The sequence below is a fragment of the Brachionichthys hirsutus genome, chromosome 20, assembly GCF_040956055.1.
Source record: "Brachionichthys hirsutus isolate HB-005 chromosome 20, CSIRO-AGI_Bhir_v1, whole genome shotgun sequence".
NCBI lineage: Eukaryota > Metazoa > Chordata > Actinopteri > Lophiiformes > Brachionichthyidae > Brachionichthys > Brachionichthys hirsutus.
In genome coordinates this window covers 183,749-205,545 of record NC_090916.1, presented here as the reverse complement: position 1 = coordinate 205,545, position 21,797 = coordinate 183,749, and the positions used below count along the sequence as shown (strand labels likewise).

At 46.7% G+C, this 21,797-nt stretch overlaps 2 protein-coding genes across 2 annotated transcripts; one reads left to right on the top strand and one right to left on the bottom strand.

Moving 5' to 3' along the window:
* The first annotated feature begins 921 nt into the window (after window positions 1–921).
* lyrm2 (LYR motif containing 2) lies at window positions 922–3,407 on the top strand. Its single transcript, XM_068753847.1, has 3 exons — window positions 922–966; window positions 2,646–2,786; window positions 2,968–3,407. Exons 1-3 carry the CDS (start codon window positions 922–924, stop codon window positions 3,046–3,048), a joined length of 267 nt encoding a protein of 88 aa, XP_068609948.1. The 3' UTR covers window positions 3,049–3,407.
* A 1,861-nt stretch (window positions 3,408–5,268) lies between these two features.
* Window positions 5,269–18,741, bottom strand: ankrd6b (ankyrin repeat domain 6b). Its single transcript, XM_068753827.1, is given in 13 exon segments — window positions 5,269–6,239; window positions 7,425–7,538; window positions 7,901–8,053; window positions 8,166–8,321; window positions 8,403–8,516; window positions 8,699–8,803; window positions 8,960–9,037; window positions 9,679–9,777; window positions 9,891–9,989; window positions 10,166–10,264; window positions 10,463–10,561; window positions 17,188–17,286; window positions 18,463–18,741. Coding segments are annotated over 13 exon segments (2,367 nt in total). The 3' UTR covers window positions 5,269–5,366.
* Window positions 18,742–21,797: the final 3,056 nt, after the last annotated feature.

Sequence of the window (21,797 nt, the reverse complement as noted above, 5' to 3'; positions counted from 1 at the left end):
GTTGATCCGGGGAGAGTCGTGATGACTATCTCCGTTTCTGCCCCCCTCAAAGGTGAATTTTTGGGGCCGTTGTGACATTGCAATGGCAAATTAAGAACAGGGTTCAGAGCAGACAGTCTCTCTCTCTCTCTCTCTCTCTCTCGCTCTCTCTCGGCTAAACATAAACATCAAGTAAGTGTGTAAAGAAAGCTGATATGGGAAACCCCGTGTACCCCCGTTTTTGGAGAAATCTCTAAGATCTGCAATCCGGATCAGATCCAGATGAACTTCGGTGGTGGGATAGAGACACCCACTCTATACGATTGTGTCGCATTCCTTAAACATCGATCAATAATAAATTGAGATATTGAGGAAGACATTTCCATTGAAGCTCCATTGACTGCAACGTTAACGTGCATTTCAAACTGATCCAGAATCCAGGATCTCTTCTGGATCATCACCAAAATGTGATCAAATGTTCCTGGTAGTATTCCCAACATTTCCTGGAACGTTCATCCAAATCCGTCCTGAGCGTTTTGAGTTATCGTACTAATGGACAGACGGACGGATAAACAACCTCGGCCCCCCCTCAGCGGGGTCGCTAGTGGTGTAGCGGTACACAAAAATGTAAATAGATACAAAAGGTAAATAGATGCATCATGCATAGAGTATCTATTAATCTATTTACATTTATACCGTTAAAACGGCAAACTCCACTAGGGGGCGTACAGTTCAGAAATATTTGTGCAGTTGCACGTTTTCAATAAAGTTAGTTTAAAACGCTGCAACGTCATCACCAGCTCCACACTGTTCTGATTGGTTAAATCTAGGAACGTTGACTGTGATTTGTTGGGGTAATGTTCGCGTCAGCCAATCACAGACGGAGTACTTCAGGTCACCGGTTTAGGGCTCCGCCCCTCTTTATTGCACGAGCCGTCAACAATGGCTGTTTCAAGGTTGACGCCTGCGGCGCTTTCTCTGAAACAGGCAAGTGCTCGTGAGTTCGTGAAGAAACTGCGGACTGGCGGGCGGACGCGGCTTCTGTCGCGCTATTAGCTTGTGATGCTAGGTCTGTATGACGTCAAACCATAGCTCGATTACACTTCATTGCTACTAGCTTGTGATGCTAGGTCTGTATGACGTCAAGCCATAGCTCAATTACCCTTCACTGCTATTAGCTTGTGATGCTAGGTCTGTATGACGTCAAACCATAGCTCGATTACACTTCATTGCTACTAGCTTGTGATGCTAGGTCTGTATGACGTCAAGCCATAGCTCAATTACCCTTCACTGCTACTAGCTTGTGATGCTAGGTCTGTATGACGTCAAACCATAACTCGATTACCCTTCACTGCTACTAGCTTGTGATGCTAGGTCTGTATGACGTCAAACCATAACTCGATTACCCTTCACTGCTACTAGCTTGTGATGCTAGGTCTGTATGACGTCAAACCATAACTCGATTACCCTTCACTGCTACTAGCTTGTGATGCTAGGTCTGTATGACGTCAAACCATAACTCGATTACCCTTCACTGCTACTAGCTTGTGATGCTAGGTCTGTATGACGTCAAGCCATAACTCAGTTACCCTTCATTGCTATTAGCTTGTGATGCTAGGTCTGTATGACGTCAAACCATAGCTCGATTACCCTTCACTGCTACTAGCTTGTGATGCTAGGTCTGTATGACGTCAAGCCATAACTCAGTTACCCTTCATTGCTATTAGCTTGTGATGCTAGGTCTGTATGACGTCAAACCATAGCTCGATTACCCTTCACTGCTACTAGCTTGTGATGCTAGGTCTGTATGACGTCAAGCCATAGCTCGATTACCCTTCATTGCTACTAGCTTGTGATGCTAGGTCTGTATGACGTCAAGCCATAGCTCGATTACCCTTCATTGCTACTAGCTTGAATGCATTCCTGTATTGCGCGTACAGCAACTTCCTGACGTCAGGATTGTGCACCATGCTGTCAACACCTGGGGAGACGGGGCGTGTCCCCGGAGTGTCCCCAGAGTGTCCCATTCTCGGTTTGAGAGCACAGCAACGAGAACGTGTTGTTGTTGTTTATGTGGCTGTGCTTACAGGACAATAAAATGCTAACGTCATCATTAATAATGAATTAATAACTGAAGTTAATAATGAATGCGTAATACATTCTGTTCATTTATAATTCTGACGGCGTTGTTGCTGATTCATTCTGATGATTTGCAGGTTACAGTCTAACAACACGATGGACACGTAAAACATTCATTTATGTTCTTGAAGACGAGGCCGTCAAATTAATAATAGAATAATAACGAGTCACAATAAGGAAATACTCCCAAGTGAATTTCTGTTACGCCTATTTCTGTTGCCCATGTTTTGCCTTTGCAGCTGTTTTCAGACAGCAACATCTGTGCAGGTGTGGCTGGTCCCAGCTGGACACACATTTCACCTGATGGCTAGACAGAACGGACAATGCGTGATTTTATTTTTAGAAATCTCAAAATGTGTTAGTTTTTTAATCTTTTCGTTGTTAAATTAAGTAACTAAATAGTATAGTAATAGGTAGTAACTAAACATGCGAGTAAGTATTATTTCGTCAATCACTCAATTAGAATAAAGGGTTTGTAAAGTAATCGATTACTTTGGCCCCTCTCTAAACCGTGAGTTCTGTGTCAGTTTTTGCAGAGACGGAAGGTTTTGGGGATTTACAGGAACATGCTGCGGACGATACGGCAGGTACCAGAGGAGGGGGACAGGAAATACCTCAGAGACTGGGCCAGGGAGGAGTTCAAGAGGAACAGGAACGCCACAGACCAGGTACCAGCTACACGGCCACGGAGCTGGTCCCGGGTCAATGAAACTAGCGACTAGCCGTCAGTGAAGACGGTCTGTGATTGGAAGCTGGAACCAGCTCCAGTAAACCAGCTTGTTTTGTGTTTTTAAACGCATTCTTTGTATATTCGTCCCCCCGCTGTGGCTCCTGTCTCTGTCCTCCCAGGATGCCGTCCGCATGATGCTCACGCAGGCTAGCAACCACCTGGAGGAGCTGAGGAAGGCTCTGGCTCTGGCTGGGAGTTGACCTCCGTGGACGCGGGGGGGGGGGCAGCATTCTACGACCCCTGTGCTGCAGCAAGACAGACGGCAACGAGGCTCTTTGTTCTCCGGGCAGGAACCGAGCTGCGAGGAACGTTCTGCAGAGCATGACGTGTACATATTAAAATCACCGCTGTGGATGCCTGGGGGGGTCCAGAGTGTATTATTATTGATGTCTCTGGGGGGTCCAGAGTGTATTATTATTGATGTCTCTGGGGGGTCCAGAGTGCATTATTATTGATGTCTCTGGGGGGTCCAGAGTGTATTATTATTGATGTCTCTGGGGGGTCCAGAGTGTATTATTATTGATGTCTCTGGGGGGTCCAGAGTGTATTATTATTGATGTCTCTGGGGGGTCCAGAGTGTATTATTATTGATGTCTCTGGGGGGTCCAGAGTGTATTATTATTGTCTCTGGGGGGTCCAGAGTGTATTATTATTGATGTCTCTGGGGGGTCCAGGGTGTATTATTATTGATGTCTCTGGGGGGTCCAGAGTGCATTATTATTGATGTCTCTGGGGGGTCCAGAGTGTATTATTATTGATGTCTCTGGGGGGGTCCAGAGTGTATTATTATTGATGTCTCTGGGGGGTCCAGAGTGTATTATTATTGATGTCTCTGGGGGGTCCAGAGTGTATTATTATTGATGTCTCTGGGGGGTCCAGAGTGTATTATTATTGATGTCTCTGGGGGGTCCAGGGTGTATTATTATTGATGTCTCTGGGGGGTCCAGAGTGTATTATTATTGATGTCTCTGGGGGGTCCAGGGTGTATTATTATTGATGTCCCCAAAGTGCTTGCTCTTGTGGGTCTAGTTGGGTTCTGTTTCCCTGCTACTCCTGTAACGTGCCCTCAGATGACTTCCTGTTCTGATCTGGCGCTGTAGAAATAAAAATGAATTGAACAAATATTTCTGAGATGTTTTGGGCTCTTCAGTCTTATTTAGATTTAATAACAGGAAGTTCTTGGTCATCCAGGAGTTAATGTTAACGCAAATGAAGCAATGTTTTTAGTTTTTGTTGTCGGGTTGCAGACATTAGAGAAAGCGTGGACAGATTAGCTGTAACGGTGAATCTGAAAACCTAACCAGTTAAAATAGGACACGAACAGATCAATGAGAACATGAAAGCCAACGAGAATTCTGTTAAATAAAATTGTAAAAAATAATTAGTAAGGATTCTAAAATAAAAATATAGAAAAAGCTTTTCAAATGCCTTCATTTCAATGACAAGTGAAGTAATATCAACCCAACTATATTAAGTATTGTTATAAACACTGAAAAGGTCTAAAAGGGTTCTATGGACATACTTCAGTGTCCCTACCAATCAGCCAATCACAAAACACTTCAATATGTTAAACAAACTATCAGAGGGTGGCGTGGTTGTGCAGCTTCCAGAAGGTTCCAGGTTCGACTCCTTCCATTGCAGCGTTTTCGTGTTCTCCCCGGCAGCCGAATCTGCTGAAACTGGCGACCCCGGTGACCTAACCTGCTGAAACTGACGACCCCGGTGACCTAACCTGCTGAAACTGGCGACCCCGGTGACCTGACCTGCTGAAACTGGCGACCCCGGTGACCTAACCTGCTGAAACTGGCGACCCCGGTGACCTGACCTGCTGAAACTGACGACCCCGGTGGCCTAACCTGCTGAAACTGACGACCCCGGTGACCTAACCTGCTGAAACTGGCGACCCCGGTGACCTGACCTGCTGAAACTGACGACCCCGGTGGCCTGACCTGCTGAAACTGGCGACCCCGGTGACCTAACCTGCTGAAACTGGCGACCCCGGTGACCCAACCTGCTGAAACTGGCGACCCCGGTGACCTAACCTGCTGAAACTGGCGACCCCGGTGACCTAACCTGCTGAAACTGGCGACCCCGGTGACCTAACCTGCTGAAACTGGCGACCCCGGTGACCTAACCTGCTGAAACTGGCGACCCCGGTGACCTGACCTGCTGAAACTGGCGACCCCGGTGACCTGACCTGCTGAAACTGGCGACCCCGGTGACCTGACCTGCTGAAACTGGCGACCCCGGTGACCTGACCTGCTGAAACTGGCGACCCCGGTGACCTGACCTGCTGAAACTGGCGACCCCTACGAGGCTGCGATGCTATCTATGACTGATGCTAATCAGACTTTCACTCTACTCACAAAGACTTTCAGTATATTGGACGAACATTGTGCAGGTATGGATTGTGTGTGTGTGTGTGGGGGCATTAAAGGGGGGGCAATTTAAAGCTGCCTCATCACTGCAGAGAAATCCCTCCAGTCAGGCCGAGCCGCAGGGGTCCGAGTCTGGGCTGTTAGGACTCGTCGTGCCGGTTGGTCCTCAGCAGGCGCAGCTCGTCCTCCAGGTCCGTGATTCGCTCCACCAGCGCTGCTCTCTCGGCCCGAGCCCTCTGATTGGCTTGCCAGCGCGCCTCCTGCGCCTTCCTCTCGTACCAGCGCTCCATCTGCGTTGACACCGCTTCAAAGAAGTGCTGGGTCACCTCCCGAGCGTGCGCCTCGCCCCCCTCCGGAGCAGAGGACCGTTCCCCAAAGACCTCCAGGGTCCGGACCCCTGTGGCCTCTCTGGACCGGGTCCTGCCCCGCAGATGTCTCCTACGGTGCTTCCCTCTGTGCGGCCCCCTGGCAGGATCTCTGAGCCCGTCCTCGGTCCGGCTGCTGCAGCGCCCCCTTGGGGCTGGAGGCAGGCTGGTGGACCTGTGATTCCTGACTGCACTTCCTGCACGCGTCGCCATGTCGGCATCCTGCGGGGCTTGGGTTTTCCTCTGGGTGTCGGTGCACATCACGGGCCGCTCTTTTGGTCGAACCACCTGTCCCGATGAGAGGGGGCTTTTGACACCGACCCCCTTGTCGACATCTGTTACATGTTCAAAAGAAATTCAGAAATGTTCCTCACTCGTTGCAACGTGACGCAGACCTGCTGGGGGGGGGGGGGGGTCTGTCGAGGCCTTACCAGGAGAGCTCTCCACATTGGCTGAGCGCCCCTCTGAGTCCAGGCCTCCCCGGTCACCAGGACGCACCGTGACCCCTGCTCCATCAGCGTGCTCCAGGCCCTCGGGCACCGAGGAGGAGCGCTGCAGCCGGGGGCCGCTGGGCTCGGCTGTGAGGCGAAGCTCCATGTGTTGCAGCTTTGAGAGACACCAGCTCTTCAGCTCGCTGACCAGGGACGCCTGCGTGAAGAGCAGACGCAACAGTCCTGATGCAGAGGAGCAGAGGCTGCTCGGGACGCGCTGGTCCTGCCCGTAGGACTCCTGGATCGCTTCCTGCTTCAACAGCGCAGGACGAACGCTGACATTCAGGTATGGTGTCATTTGGGACGAGTATATCATGTACGAGTATATCACGTACGAGTATATCATGTACGAGTATATCACGTACGAGTATATCATGTACGAGTATATCATGTACGAGTATATCACGTACGAGTATATCACGTACGAGTATATCATGTACGAGTATATCATGTACGAGTATATCATGTACGAGTATATCATGTACGAGTATATCATGTACGAGTATATCATGTACGAGTATATCACGTACGAGTATATCACGTACGAGTATATCATGTACGAGTATATCATGTACGAGTATATCATGTACGAGTATATCATGTACGAGTATATCATGTACGAGTATATCATGTACGAGTATATCATGTACGAGTATATCATGTACGAGTATATCATGTACGAGTATATCATGTACGAGTATATCACGTACGAGTATATCATGTACGAGTATATCATGTACGAGTATATCATGTACGACTGGAGAGAAGTGGCTGCTGCTGAACTAACTCATTGTCATCCTGATTTCCAGGCGCTGTGGGTCTGGAGCTCTGCTGGTCTTTGCATTCAGTATCTGGGAGCGCTTAGATCTATAGATCTATAGATCTATAGATTCTAGGTGGGGGGGGATCTATAGATCTAAGCGCTCCCAGAAACGACGGGCTGAGAAGCCCCGATAGAACGAGACTCAGCTCTGACTTGTATCTACCAGGATATTCATGTTAAAGAGAATGAAGGTTCGAGGGTCCGAGGTGGGTCACGTGCTCCGGATACCTAAATACTCACACGAGTACGCAGTACATCTGGTGAAAGTGAGCTGAAGCTCCATGCTGACAGTCACAGATCAAAGGCCAGAGTTTTTCAAAGCACAGATAACAATACATAACTGCATATTACTATTAAATATTTTCACTCTGCCTCTGAGTCTTTTCGGGGCGTGGCTGAGCAGGTGTGTGTGTTAGCGTTCTTTACCTTGCACCTGCAGCGTTTTACACTCAACAGAACCAACAGAACGAGAGTTCAGCCTCCCGTCTCCAGGCCAGCCGTGCTCGTTGCTACGGTTACCTGTCTCCGCTCCGTCTCCAGGCTCTCCTGTTGCGCCCGTTGCTTGCTCCTCTGAAGACACTCGCTCCTCTCTGCTGACACTCTCTCCACAGTCATCTTATCAAGGGCTTGGATCTGATGGTGGAAGTACACAGAGTATATCAGAAGCTACTTCAACTCCAGGCTACAGAACGCACTCGTGTATTTCTTGTTTCAGCATGACGCAAAGGTTCTCTCTGATGGGTTTGGACTCCGTAGAAAGCTCAGCTCAGCCCCATCTAATCCTGTTGGGGTGCACGGGAGCCGTATCCGGGTTACGGAGAGACCGGACCTGAATGGCAGGCTAAAATATGAATCTGCTGAAAGTGAGTCATTATTATGAGCAGTACTTAAAATAGTCAAGTACTAGTATGACAAATAAAAACTCTCTCAACTGAGTGAGCTTTTGATGAGCTGATAGTAACCTGACCCGGGCCGATCAGGCGACCTCTTCCTACCTGGTGCTGGTTCTTGCGGTCCAGCTGGCCCATCTTGCTGTTCAGCAGGTCCTGGACGGTGTGGATCTCAGTCCTCATCTCCTCCTTTGTGGCCTGCAGCTGATTCTCCAGTTTGCTGATGAGCGGGTCGCAGCGGCAGCCGCTCAGAGGAGCCTGCACGCCGAGGCAAGGAAGGTTGGAGAACGCACTGGATTCTGCACCCCCACAGAGCACGCTGGCCTCGGCGCTGGAACCTCGAGCTCCGCCCCCCCCCCCCGGGCCTCACCTGCATGACCTTGCCGTCCTGGTTGCGGTACAGCGTGTACAGCTGGTAGGCTTTGTAGCTGTGTGGAGGGACGGCAGCACGAAGCCTCTCCTTCCTCCTGTGGAAGTCGTCGCCGTGCCGGCTCACTCGGTGGCGGAGGGGGTCGGACAAAGCGGGCTGGAACGGCAGCAGCGATGGTTTCAGCGCAGAGACAGAGGAAGCTAGAGGAGACCCCCCCCCCCCCCCCTGCAGGCCTACGTTTTCTTTCTGCTTCCTGCTTCTTCTGGGCCCGCTGCTTGGCCCGATGGCCTCGGCGTGTTTGCAGGCGGCTCGCTCGCTGCTCTGGGAGTCCTCTGCAGCAGATGCACTGTCCTGCACGGAGGACACATGGAGGACACACGGAGGACACACGGAGGACACACGGAGGACACACGGAGGACACAGGGAGGACACAGGGAGGACACACACATGGACAGTGTCCAGCAGAGACAGCGGCGAGCTCAGAGCGTCCTGCAGCTGGACAAACACAGAGACGTGGACGGCCGTCTTTCTACCTTACAGGGCAGCACCTCGTCTCTGGGCACGGACTGAGCCCGGCCTTCAGCCTTCATCGTGTCCCTCCTCTTCCTCACCCTCCTGCCACGCACAAAGCTCTGAACCTGAACAGGAAACAAAGCGTAACTTGGCAGCAGGTTCTGGATCTTTCTCCACAATCCTGAAGATAGGGGGCGTGTTCAGGAGTGAGCTACTAGCTGTCCACCGCTGCACCCCCGAACACGCCGGGTCATAGGTCATGCTGCAGGTTCTGGCTTCACCTGGGGGGCCTTGGTCAGCAGAAGAGCCACGGCTGGGTTGTCGTGTTCTCTGGCCTGGTCCAAAGCCGTTTGACCAGTCTGCAATACGCACACGCACACGCACACGCACACACACGCACGCACACGCACACGCACACGCACACACACGCACACACACACACGCACACGCACACGCACACACACTATATATATGGCTATAATAATAATGCGAGTATGACAGAACTAAATGGTCGTTAGAACTCAGTCTTCGGGGTGGACAGTCGACAGAACTTTTGAAAGATGATAATGGATGACCTACATCCTCAAACAGAGACTGAGATGATCTGAGATTAGCTGAGATTAGCTGAGATTAGCTGAGATGATCTGAGATTAGCTGAGAAGCACACTGAGAAGCCAAGGCAGAAATTAATTTCCTGGATCGACACCGCGATACGGATCGACCTGAGAATGCCGTCGCCTGTTCTTTGTTCTGTTCCTCTGACCCTGCAGGACCGGGCCTGACGCAGCCCATTTTTTACTGGACCCATATTTCTCATCTCATTTTGTGGGAACTCTAATTATCATGTGGTCGAATTCTAGACAGCAGAGCGGCCGTTTTAATAAAGGATGGGTTTGCTGCTAAAACAATTTTAATGCGTGTCGACGTGAAGATGAAGACGTCATCGTCCTCCGAGTAGAAGACGGACGGACGGACGGACGGACAGACGGAAGCCACTCACATTGTTGCACGTGTGGCTGTCTGCTCCCGCCTCCAGCAGCAGGCGGACCGTCTTCTTATGATTCAGAGCAGATGAAACATGAAGAGGAGTGTCCCCCGCCTGGGAAACGGACAGGGAGAGGGAGGAGCAGAGCCTTTACGTGTCGTTGAGCGGGACTCGCGTACAGCCACGTGCACAACCCGTCACAGACGGGCGGGGCAGCAGTTCCTCACCAGGTTCTTCCCCGACACGGAGCAGAACGCTCGCAGCAGGATGCGGATCACGGCCACGTGGTTGTAGCGCGCCGCCACGTGCAGACACGTGTCCCCCGCCTGGGAGAGCATGGAGAGAGTTCACGTCGGGAGGAATTCATTTTCAGAACAAGCCACCCGAACGTGCCACAGCGGAAACCGTCTTTGAAGCGTCATTGTAGGCGAGCCACTCCTGGGCGGGCTGAGGATGTGGGCGGGGCTTAATAATGCTGAAACGGTGGCTGCTGGAGACCTACGTGGTTCACGCTGTCGGGCCTGGACCCTCCCAGGAGCAGGAGCTTGGAGCTTTGAGCATGGCCGTTCTGGCATGCGAGGTGGAGAGCTGTGTTTCCAGCCTGGAACCACAAGAGGAGACGTCACCCTCTCAGAGCACGTTCTCATGTCTCATGTCTCATTACGAGATGAAGACATCCTTCAACGCCGTCTGGCCTCTTTCAGAATCTTCCATGAATTGTTCGGAGTAGCTTTGTAGAGTTAAATAAAGCATTCTGGGGATTGTTTATGGTAAACACGTGTTGGTTGAATTGTCCCACCTTGTTTTTAGTGTGAACATTGGCTCCGGCCTTCACCAGCACTTTAACAGACTGACTGAAGCCGTGCCAGGACGCCTCATGCAGAGCCGTGGTGCCGCCCTGCAGGACAATTGTGTTATTACCAGAAATAGGGTGACCTATACATCACACATAAAACAAGCATACAACAAGTATACACCAAGTATACAACAAGTATACAACATGCATACAAGTATACAACACGCATACAACAAGTATACAACAAGCATACAACAAGCATACAACAAGTATACAACAAGTATACAACAAGCATACAAGTATACAACAAGCATACAACAAGTATACAACAAGCATACAAGTATACAACAAGCATACAGCAAGTATACAACAAGTATACAACAAGCATACAACAAGTATACAACAAGCATACAACAAGTATACAACAAGTATACACCAAGTATACAACAAGTATACAACAAGCATACAACAAGTATACAACAAGCATACAACAAGCATACAACAAGCATACAACTATACAACAAGCATACAACAAGCATACAACAAGTATACAACAAGCATACAACAAGTATACAACAAGCATACAAGTATACAACAAGCATACAGCAAGTATACAACAAGTATACAACAAGCATACAACAAGTATACAACAAGTATACAACAAGCATACAACAAGCATACAACAAGCATACAACAAGCATACAACAAGCATACAACTATACAACAAGTATACAACAAGCATACAACAAGCATACAACAAGTATACAACAAGCATACAACAAGCATACAACAAGCATACAACAAGCATACAACTATACAACAAGTATACAACAAGCATACAACAAGCATACAACAAGTATACAACAAGCATACAACAAGCATACAACAAGCATACAACAAGCATACAACAAGCATACAACTATACAACAAGTATACAACAAGCATACAACAAGTATACAACAAGCACACAACAAGTATACAACAAGCATACAACAAGCATACAACAAGCATACAACAAGCATACAACTATACAACAAGCATACAACAAGCATACAACAAGCATACAACAAGTATACAACAAGCATACAAGTATACAACAAGCATACAGCAAGTATACAACAAGTATACAACAAGCATACAACAAGTATACAACAAGCATACAAGTATACAACAAGCATACAGCAAGTATACAACAAGTATACAACAAGCATACAACAAGTATACAACAAGCATACAACAAGTATACAACAAGTATACACCAAGTATACAACAAGTATACAACAAGCATACAACAAGTATACAACAAGCATACAACAAGCATACAACAAGCATACAACTATACAACAAGCATACAACAAGCATACAACAAGTATACAACAAGCATACAACAAGTATACAACAAGCATACAGCAAGTATACAACAAGTATACAACAAGCATACAACAAGTATACAACAAGTATACAACAAGCATACAAGCATACAACAAGCATACAACAAGCATACAACAAGCATACAACAAGCATACAACTATACAACAAGTATACAACAAGCATACAACAAGCATACAACAAGTATACAACAAGCATACAACAAGCATACAACAAGCATACAACAAGCATACAACAAGCATACAACAAGTATACAACAAGCATACAACAAGCATACAACAAGTATACAACAAGCATACAACAAGCATACAACAAGCATACAACAAGCATACAACTATACAACAAGCATACAACAAGCATACAACAAGCATACAACAAGCATACAACAAGTATACAACAAGCATACAAGTATACAACAAGCATACAGCAAGTATACAACAAGTATACAACAAGCATACAACAAGTATACAACAAGCATACAACAAGTATACAACAAGCATACAACAAGCATACAACAAGCATACGACAAGCATACAACAAGCATACAACTATACAACAAGCATACAACAAGTATACAACAAGCACACAACAAGTATACAACAAGCATACAACAAGTATACAACAAGCATACAAGTATACAACAAGCATACAGCAAGTATACAACAAGTATACAACAAGCACACAACAAGTATACAACAAGCATACAACAAGTATACAACAAGCATACAAGTATACAACAAGCATACAGCAAGTATACAAGTATACAACAAGCACACAACAAGTATACAACAAGCATACAACAAGTATACAACAAGCATACAAGTATACAACCAGCATACAGCAAGTATACAACAAGTATACAACAAGCACACAACAAGTATACAACAAGCATACAACAAGTATACAACAAGCATACAAGTATACAACAAGCATACAGCAAGTATACAACAAGTATACAACAAGCACACAACAAGTATACAACAAGCATACAACAAGTATACAACAAGCATACAACAAGCATACAACAAGCATACAAGTATACAACAAGCATACAGCAAGTATACAACAAGTATACAACAAGCACACAACAAGTATACAACAAGCATACAACAAGTATACAACAAGCATACAAGTATACAACAAGCATACAGCAAGTATACAACAAGTATACAACAAGCACACAACAAGTATACAACAAGCATACAACAAGTATACAACAAGCATACAAGTATACAACCAGCATACAGCAAGTATACAACAAGTATACAACAAGCATACAACAAGTATACAACAAGCATACAGCAAGCATACAAGTATACAACAAGCATACAGCAAGTATACAACAAGTATACAACAAGCATACAACAAGCATACAAGTATACAACAAGCATACAGCAAGCATACAACAAGCATACAACTATACAACAAGTATACAACAAGTATACAACAAGTATACAACAAGCATACAACAAGCATCCAACATGCATACAACAAGCATCCAACATGCATACAACAAGCATACAACAAGTATACAACAAGCATACAACAAGCATACAACAAGCATACAACAAGCATACAACTATACAACAAGTATACAACAAGTATACAACAAGTATACAACAAGCATACAACAAGCATCCAACATGCATACAACAAGCATCCAACATGCATACAACAAGCATACAACAAGTATACAGCATGCATACAACATGTATACAACAAGCATACAACAAGTATACAACAAGTATACAACAAGCATACAACAAGCATACAACAAGCATACAACAAGTATACAACAAGTATACAACAAGCATACAACAAGCATCCAACATGCATACAACAAGCATACAACAAGTATACAACAAGCATACAACAAGTATACAGCATGCATACAACATGTATACAACAAGCATACAACAAGTATACAACAAGCATACAAGTATACAACAAGCATACAGCAAGTATACAAGTATACAACAAGCACACAACAAGTATACAACAAGCATACAAGTATACAACCAGCATACAGCAAGTATACAACAAGTATACAACAAGCACACAACAAGTATACAACAAGCATACAACAAGTATACAACAAGCATACAAGTATACAACAAGCATACAGCAAGTATACAACAAGTATACAACAAGCACACAACAAGTATACAACAAGCATACAACAAGTATACAACAAGCATACAACAAGCATACAACAAGCATACAAGTATACAACAAGCATACAGCAAGTATACAACAAGTATACAACAAGCACACAACAAGTATACAACAAGCATACAACAAGTATACAACAAGCATACAAGTATACAACAAGCATACAGCAAGTATACAACAAGTATACAACAAGCACACAACAAGTATACAACAAGCATACAACAAGTATACAACAAGCATACAAGTATACAACCAGCATACAGCAAGTATACAACAAGTATACAACAAGCATACAACAAGTATACAACAAGCATACAGCAAGCATACAAGTATACAACAAGCATACAGCAAGTATACAACAAGTATACAACAAGCATACAACAAGCATACAAGTATACAACAAGCATACAGCAAGCATACAACAAGCATACAACTATACAACAAGTATACAACAAGTATACAACAAGTATACAACAAGCATACAACAAGCATCCAACATGCATACAACAAGCATCCAACATGCATACAACAAGCATACAACAAGTATACACCAAGTATACAACAAGTATACAACAAGCATACAACAAGCATACAACAAGCATACAACAAGCATACAACTATACAACAAGTATACAACAAGTATACAACAAGTATACAACAAGCATACAACAAGCATCCAACATGCATACAACAAGCATCCAACATGCATACAACAAGCATACAACAAGTATACAGCATGCATACAACATGTATACAACAAGCATACAACAAGTATACGACAAGTATACAACAAGCATACAACAAGCATACAACAAGCATACAACAAGTATACAACAAGTATACAACAAGCATACAACAAGCATCCAACATGCATACAACAAGCATACAACAAGTATACAACAAGCATACAACAAGTATACAGCATGCATACAACATGTATACAACAAGCATACAACAAGTATACAACAAGTATACAACAAGCATACAACAAGCATACAACAAGCATACAACAAGTATACAACAAGCATACAACAAGCATACAGCAAGCATACAAGTATACAACAAGCATACAGCAAGTATACAACAAGTATACAACAAGCATACAACAAGCATACAACAAGCATACAACAAGTATACAGCATGCATACAACATGTATACAACAAGCATACAAGCATACAACAAGCATACAACAAGCATACAACAAGTATACAACAAGCATCCAACATGCATACAACAAGTATACAACAAGCATACAACAAGCATACAACAAGTATACAACATGCATACAACAAGTATACAACAAGCATACAACATGCATACAAGTATACAACAAGTATACAACAAGCATACAACAAGCATACAACAAGTATACAACAAGTATACAACAAGTATACCAGTGGCGGGCGGTGCATTTTACACCGAGGCCTTCAGTGAAGTCCTAAACCAGTAGGTACAGCGCGTACAGCTGGTAGGCTTTGTAGCCTCTCCTTCCTACCAGTGGAGGCCTTCAGTGAAGTTGAATAAATACCCCTCATAATACCATCATTTATGACACCACGGCTTTAGAAATAATGTACAAACACACACTTACGCACTACTGGGTGCTGCATCACCTCAATCGTGTACAACACAGGATATTTTTTCCGGAGCATTTAAAAATCAATAAACTGCATCAGCAATTAAAGCTTACCACTATACGTGGTACTATCAGAGTTAGAAATAAAAGGGAATTTAACATTATTTTTCCAAAACGTTTTAAAGTCCATGAAGCTTTAAATTGCAAACTTGCAGTTTAATATAAGAAAGACTGCAATACAACGTGTTGTACTTCCACTACAATCACACAGCTGCACCGGCGCACCACATTATTTACACACATTGCATTTACGGTATATCTTTGATTTTATTTCGTTATCATGTTAAATAAATAAAATGTTGGTACTCACCAAAACGGCTGTCCCGTTTGAAAACAAAATCCATTCTCCTTCCTTAAAGTTCCTAAATCCAGTGTTGCTCCAAACATTAAATCGATCCCTTGCAAACAAAAGGCATTCCCAGCAGAACAATTTGCAGCGACCCTCAGAAGCTGTAAGCCAAAAGTTTGAAGCCTGGAAGCGGCGTACCAATCCTTTCCCCACCCGGGACAGGTTAGCTAGCTCCGGAGCTAGCTTGAAGCTAGCTCTCGTGAGCCGAAGCTAGTAGCTTCTCTGTAAAGGTCCGTCTTGAAAATGGCCTTTCAAGAATATCCACAACCAAATACACACTTTCCCCTCCTTCGGCCATTGTGGGTTAAAAGCGCAGGAATAATTGTGGTCTTATCTTCGGTCGGTCACGCCGTACCGGTGCCATTAGCTGATGACGCAATACGCCTAGGGCTGCCCTCTCACACGGAGTATCCAATCACAGGCAGGAAGGCCTTACTTTCACCAACTCGTGATCTGATTGGCTATCGCAACTGTCTATCAACTCAACTCTACGAGCCCGTTCACTCACACAACACAGACGGCAAGCAGCGCTGATTCTGAAGGTCTCGGACGGATAGTACTTGCCACTGGTACTATGAAATCCGCCTGGCAACACAAGCTAGCTGAATTCACCTAAAAATACATCACTGTAATATAATATAACATGAATGTGAAGAATATATATATATATATATACATAAAATTAAATTGATTTTATCATAAATATGATCATGTATTCTTGATTTCTGGTTATGTTAGGCAAGCAGAGAAGGCCTTGCATGCCCTGACCGCCCGCCACTGAAGTATACAACAAGCATACAACATGCATACACCAAGTATACAACAAGTATACAACAAGTATACAACAAGCATACAACAAGCATACAACAAGTATACAACAAGCATACAACATGTATACAACAAGTATACAACAAGCATACAACAAGTATACAACAAGCATACAAGTATACAACAAGCATACAAGTATACAACAAGTATACAACATGCATACAGCACGCATTCAGGCTACGTAGGCAATGTCTCTCGACACAGCGACTCTAAACACTGTGAAACTAAACAGATTATAGACAAGCTGGTTTCTCTGTGATCATCAAATCCGGTCCTTTCATGTCATTATGATGGAGTTGAAACCGCCCACCCTCCAGCTGATATGTGTGCACGTGTGTCTTTTTAATGTGCACCTTGTCCTGTCTGTCCAGGGCACATCCTTCCTGGATGAGCGCACTGATGACATCATTGTTCCCCGCCACGGCAGCCCGGTGCAACGCCGCCTGCTCCCCCTGCCAACAGAAATGAGCACATCGCAAACGAGACAACCGGCATCCATCTACAGAAAAAAAGATTGAACTCCATGTTCAATATCAAGCTGATCCAGGAGTCTCAGTGGAAACTGGAGAAAACTGGAGTCTAAATAATAATAAAGAGCAAACTGTGAATGGGTCAGTTAAAAAGACACACACCTCTGATTTACAGCAGTGTTTTCAAGTCCAAATTTAGACCTAAAGGAATAGTCTGACATCATGAGATTATTTGCCCAACAGCAGTTGATTTCCTGTCCAAACGTATTCAAATGTCCTGTTTATTTCTGGAAAATGAGGCAAATAAAAGACAAATTAATGTGCATTTGCATCCACTGCTATTAAATGACTTAGCAGTCAGCATTACCATTTTCCAGCCGGCCTTTAAGAACTAATGCAGGAGGATGCAAAAAGTCACATGTTTCATGCGTGTTCTGCTGCATTCAGAGACCTGATGCTTTTTTTCTCTTTGACTTTGATTTTTATTCTCTTTTTTTAGTGCAAGAATTTTTTTTCCGACATACACACAAAATCAGCTCGTTCTCCTCCTAACTGGATCTACACCGTCCACACGGTGATCTGGATCAGCACCAAAAGGTTCTAGATTGTTCTTGGTATCTTTATACACCAACCATGAAAAGTCAAAGTGAATCAGAGTTTGTGTATTTTTAACTGATTTTTGGATCTATAAATGGGTTTAATGTTAAAATGAAATATTTGTTCCTGACTGCATTCTGGATCCGATGGTGACATAGAGACCCCCCCCCCACCCCCCAACGATGACATGACCCCGGCCTCTGTTTTCCCTCTCACTGCACAGAGTAGCTGCTTTAGATGTGAGAGGTGAGCAGAGTGTTCCTAAAGTAAAGCCAGCATGTCTCCACATTTAGCAGAATCTTTACCAGGCAGGAATATTTGTCTCCATATTACAGACGTCCTAAATTAGTCCAATTGTTGTGTGAAGCCGGGAAAAGGGTAAAGCTCCTATCATAAAGGGCAGCTGAACACACAGATGAGTGATGAGAGAGCAGGAAGAACAGCAAGCAACCGTTACCCTGAGGGAGGAGGAGGAAGAGGAGGCGGGGGAGGCTTGATAAGAGGTGGATGGAGGAGTGGACACCAGGGGGGGAAGGATGGGGGAGAGGATTTTAGGCTAACCTCCGTCTCTCCCCCCGATCCAGGCGCGTTCCCAGCCCTGCTCCACTGTCTTCTCCCCTCCTCCTTCTCCTCCTCCTGCTTCAGATTGCACCTCCTGCCCTCTTCAGTTGTGGAGGACGCATTGCAGCCTGTTGCGGAACTCATCGACCACAAAGAATGAATTTGGCAGAGCCTGAGATGCGTGTCACGATGATCCGAGTGGAAAACGGACCTGCATCCTGTGGACAAACCCACAAGTGGAACGTCCAAAGAGTCCCACTCAAGGTCATTGGAGGTCATGAGACTACAGTTAGTTGTGCCAAAATGTGACAGGTCCGTCCACTGGCCCCGGAGAGAAAGATGGGGGTAAAAAGATCAGCAATCACGAAGACAATCTGAGCGTGGTGAGAAAGTGGGGACGGACCGAACGGTAAATGTACTCACGTCGTCTTGGATGTCCAAGTCGCAGCCGGCTTTGAGCAGGACACGGACAACCTCGATGTGGCCTTTGTAAGCAGCCAAGTGCAAGGGGCTCCTGCCATACTGTGGACACAAGACACACACAGCTCAGCCAGGAAGCATGGAAGCACCCCCCCCCCCCGCCCAGAAGCCACTCCCCACACAGTGAGCCACTACCCACGGCTGCTGCTGCTGGAGTCGGACCCAGCTCAGAAACAAAGCTGCAGAAAACACTAAAACATCCGTAATCCATGCTTTGGGAGGGCGGCAGACAACGTGCACAGATGTTCATGCTCATGCAACAGCAAACGGGTTGGCCCGGAATCATACGGCTTAGTTCTCGTCCACTTTTCACTGGGAACACTTAAAGCACTCAGAATATCATCGACTGGATTTTCTACCCAAGAAATAATCCCCATGAAACCTGCTAACAGCAGGGCCACAGATTACCCTCCGGAGAGAACGGCACGGCCCCTTTACATTTAGGGATGCTTCAGCGCCAGAGAGGGAAACCGTTCCTCGTGGGTGAGGAACGTTCCGATGTCTCCAAACCAAGGCCTCCACGACCGGAACCACAGAGAAACTCGCTGAAACGTCAGCGAAGCAGCAACAAAGGCAGAACGGGGAATAACGAAAGCATCGAAACAAGTCTCCAGGAGATTAGAGCAGATTAGTGACCACGCTGCTGCTCAGCTGCACCAGCCACGCTGCTGCTCAGCTGCACCAGCCACGCTGCTGCTCAGCTGCACCAGCCACGCTGCTGCTCAGCTGCACCAGCCACGCTGCTGCTCAGCTGCACCAGCCACGCTGCTGCTCAGCTGCACTAGCCACGCTGCTGCTCAGCTGCACCAGCCACGCTGCTCCTCAGCTGCACCAGCCACGCTGCTGCTCAGCTGCACCAGCCACGCTGCTCCTCAGCTGCACCAGCCACGCTGCTGCTCAGCTGCACCAGCCACGCTGCTGCTCAGCTGCACCAGCCACGCTGCTGCTCAGCTGCACGAGCCACGCTGCTGCTCAGCTGCACGAGCCACGCTGCTCCTCAGCTGCACCAGCCACGCTGCTGCTCAGCTGCACCAGCCACGCTGCTGCTCAGCTGCACGAGCCACGCTGCTCCTCAGCTGCACCAGCCACGCTGCTGCTCAGCTGCACCAGCCACGCTGCTCCTCAGCTGCACCAGCCACGCTGCTGCTCAGCTGCACCAGCCACGCTGCTCCTCCTGCATCATGTCGGAAGCTTCCTGCTTTGCTTGGGCGTGGCTCCGTTCTCGAGGCCCTCAGATTGAGTTACTCAGCTCAGGTAAACTGCAGCTCCGACTGTCCCACTGGATCTACGCGGTAGTTTTTACATTACTTTCTTTATTTTTATTTTGTTTGAGCACTTCAAATTTCAAGTGACCAACAGCAAACACAAACTTCCAGCAAATATGTTACACAGGAAGAGAGAAAATACACATTACGTACTACAAGTCATACTCTTAATAAACGATTGTGTACGACACCCATACCCAGAGTGTACGTCGTGTAGTTATGTATGTGAGTGTGTATCCAGGCCCATACAGTGTATGGGGAGGATCGAATGGAGGAGGAGGTCCAGGAGAGAGAGAGGGCAAAGCACGGCGAGCGAGTGCACGGCGTCGGGCAACATGCCAGCCCACTGCAGGGGCTACAAGATGCTGGGGCCCGACCCAAACTCCTCCCAGAAAGGACCCAAGTTGGATTTGAACCTGTGACCTTGTTGTTGTGAGGCCACAGCACGACCGCTGCGCCACCCCAGGTAGCAGCACTACTCACCTTGGTCACGGCTACTTTGGCGCCCTTGTTAATGAGCTGGACCACGTTGTCCGTTTGTCCCTTGTGTGACGCTACGAGGAGGCGCTCGGACAGTGCGAGAACCTCAGCCTCATCCTGCTGGCTCATGAAGCGGGGCAGGTGATGCTGCTGATGCAGTGAGACGGTGGGGGGAGGGGGGGGCGCTGCACTGGTCGCTACAGAGGCCTTCTAACTCATGGTGCGCTCTGCTGCAGATGGGCGTGTCGAACCGGAGATGGACGGGCTGCCGGTGCTGCTGTGTCTTCTGCCGCTAAGAACTCCTCCTCCTCTTCATTCTCTCATCTGCTGCGAAGAGAACAGAACACACGGAGTGAAAACACGCCAAGGCCGCTCCCCTCAGAGGAGCCAGAGACGAAGGAGTCCGAAACAATCTCCAGCCTCGGTGGCGCAGTGAAAGTCATGGAGCCTCGCTGCTCATGCCACAAGTCGTCAAAGAAGAAAGTCTGAATCGTCACGAGGACGACCGGAACCCGGAAGCAGACACTTTAAGAATAGAACAGACTTTACTGTCATTGCACAATGTACAACGGAATTACACTGAGACAGCCCCGAATGACAGCTCAATACACACTCACACACACAGTCATACATGTACACACCACGACATCCTTAGAATAAAACAGTAAAACAGTCAAATTTATTTTTGCACACATTTCCCACAATGCACTGTGCCCTGCTTTTGTTTTGTCTTCTATGCTGACTGTATGTTCAGTTTGAAGGAAATCGTTCTTCAGTCTGGAGGTGGGGGCTCTGAGTACCCTGTAGCGCCTCCCAGAGGGCAGCACGGAGAGCAGGTGGTGACAGGGTGGCTAGTGACAGAGGTGGCTAGTGACAGAGGTGGCTAGTGACAGGGGTGGCTAGTGACAGGGGTGGCTAGTGACAGGGGTGGCTAGTGACAGAGGTGGCTAATGACAGAGGTGGCTAGTGACAGGGGTGGCTAGTGACAGAGGTGGCTAGTGACAGGGGTGGCTAGTGACAGGGGTGGCTAGTGACAGAGGTGGCTAGTGACAGGGGTGGCTAGTGACAGAGGTGGCTAGTGACAGGGGTGGCTAGTGACAGAGGTGGCTA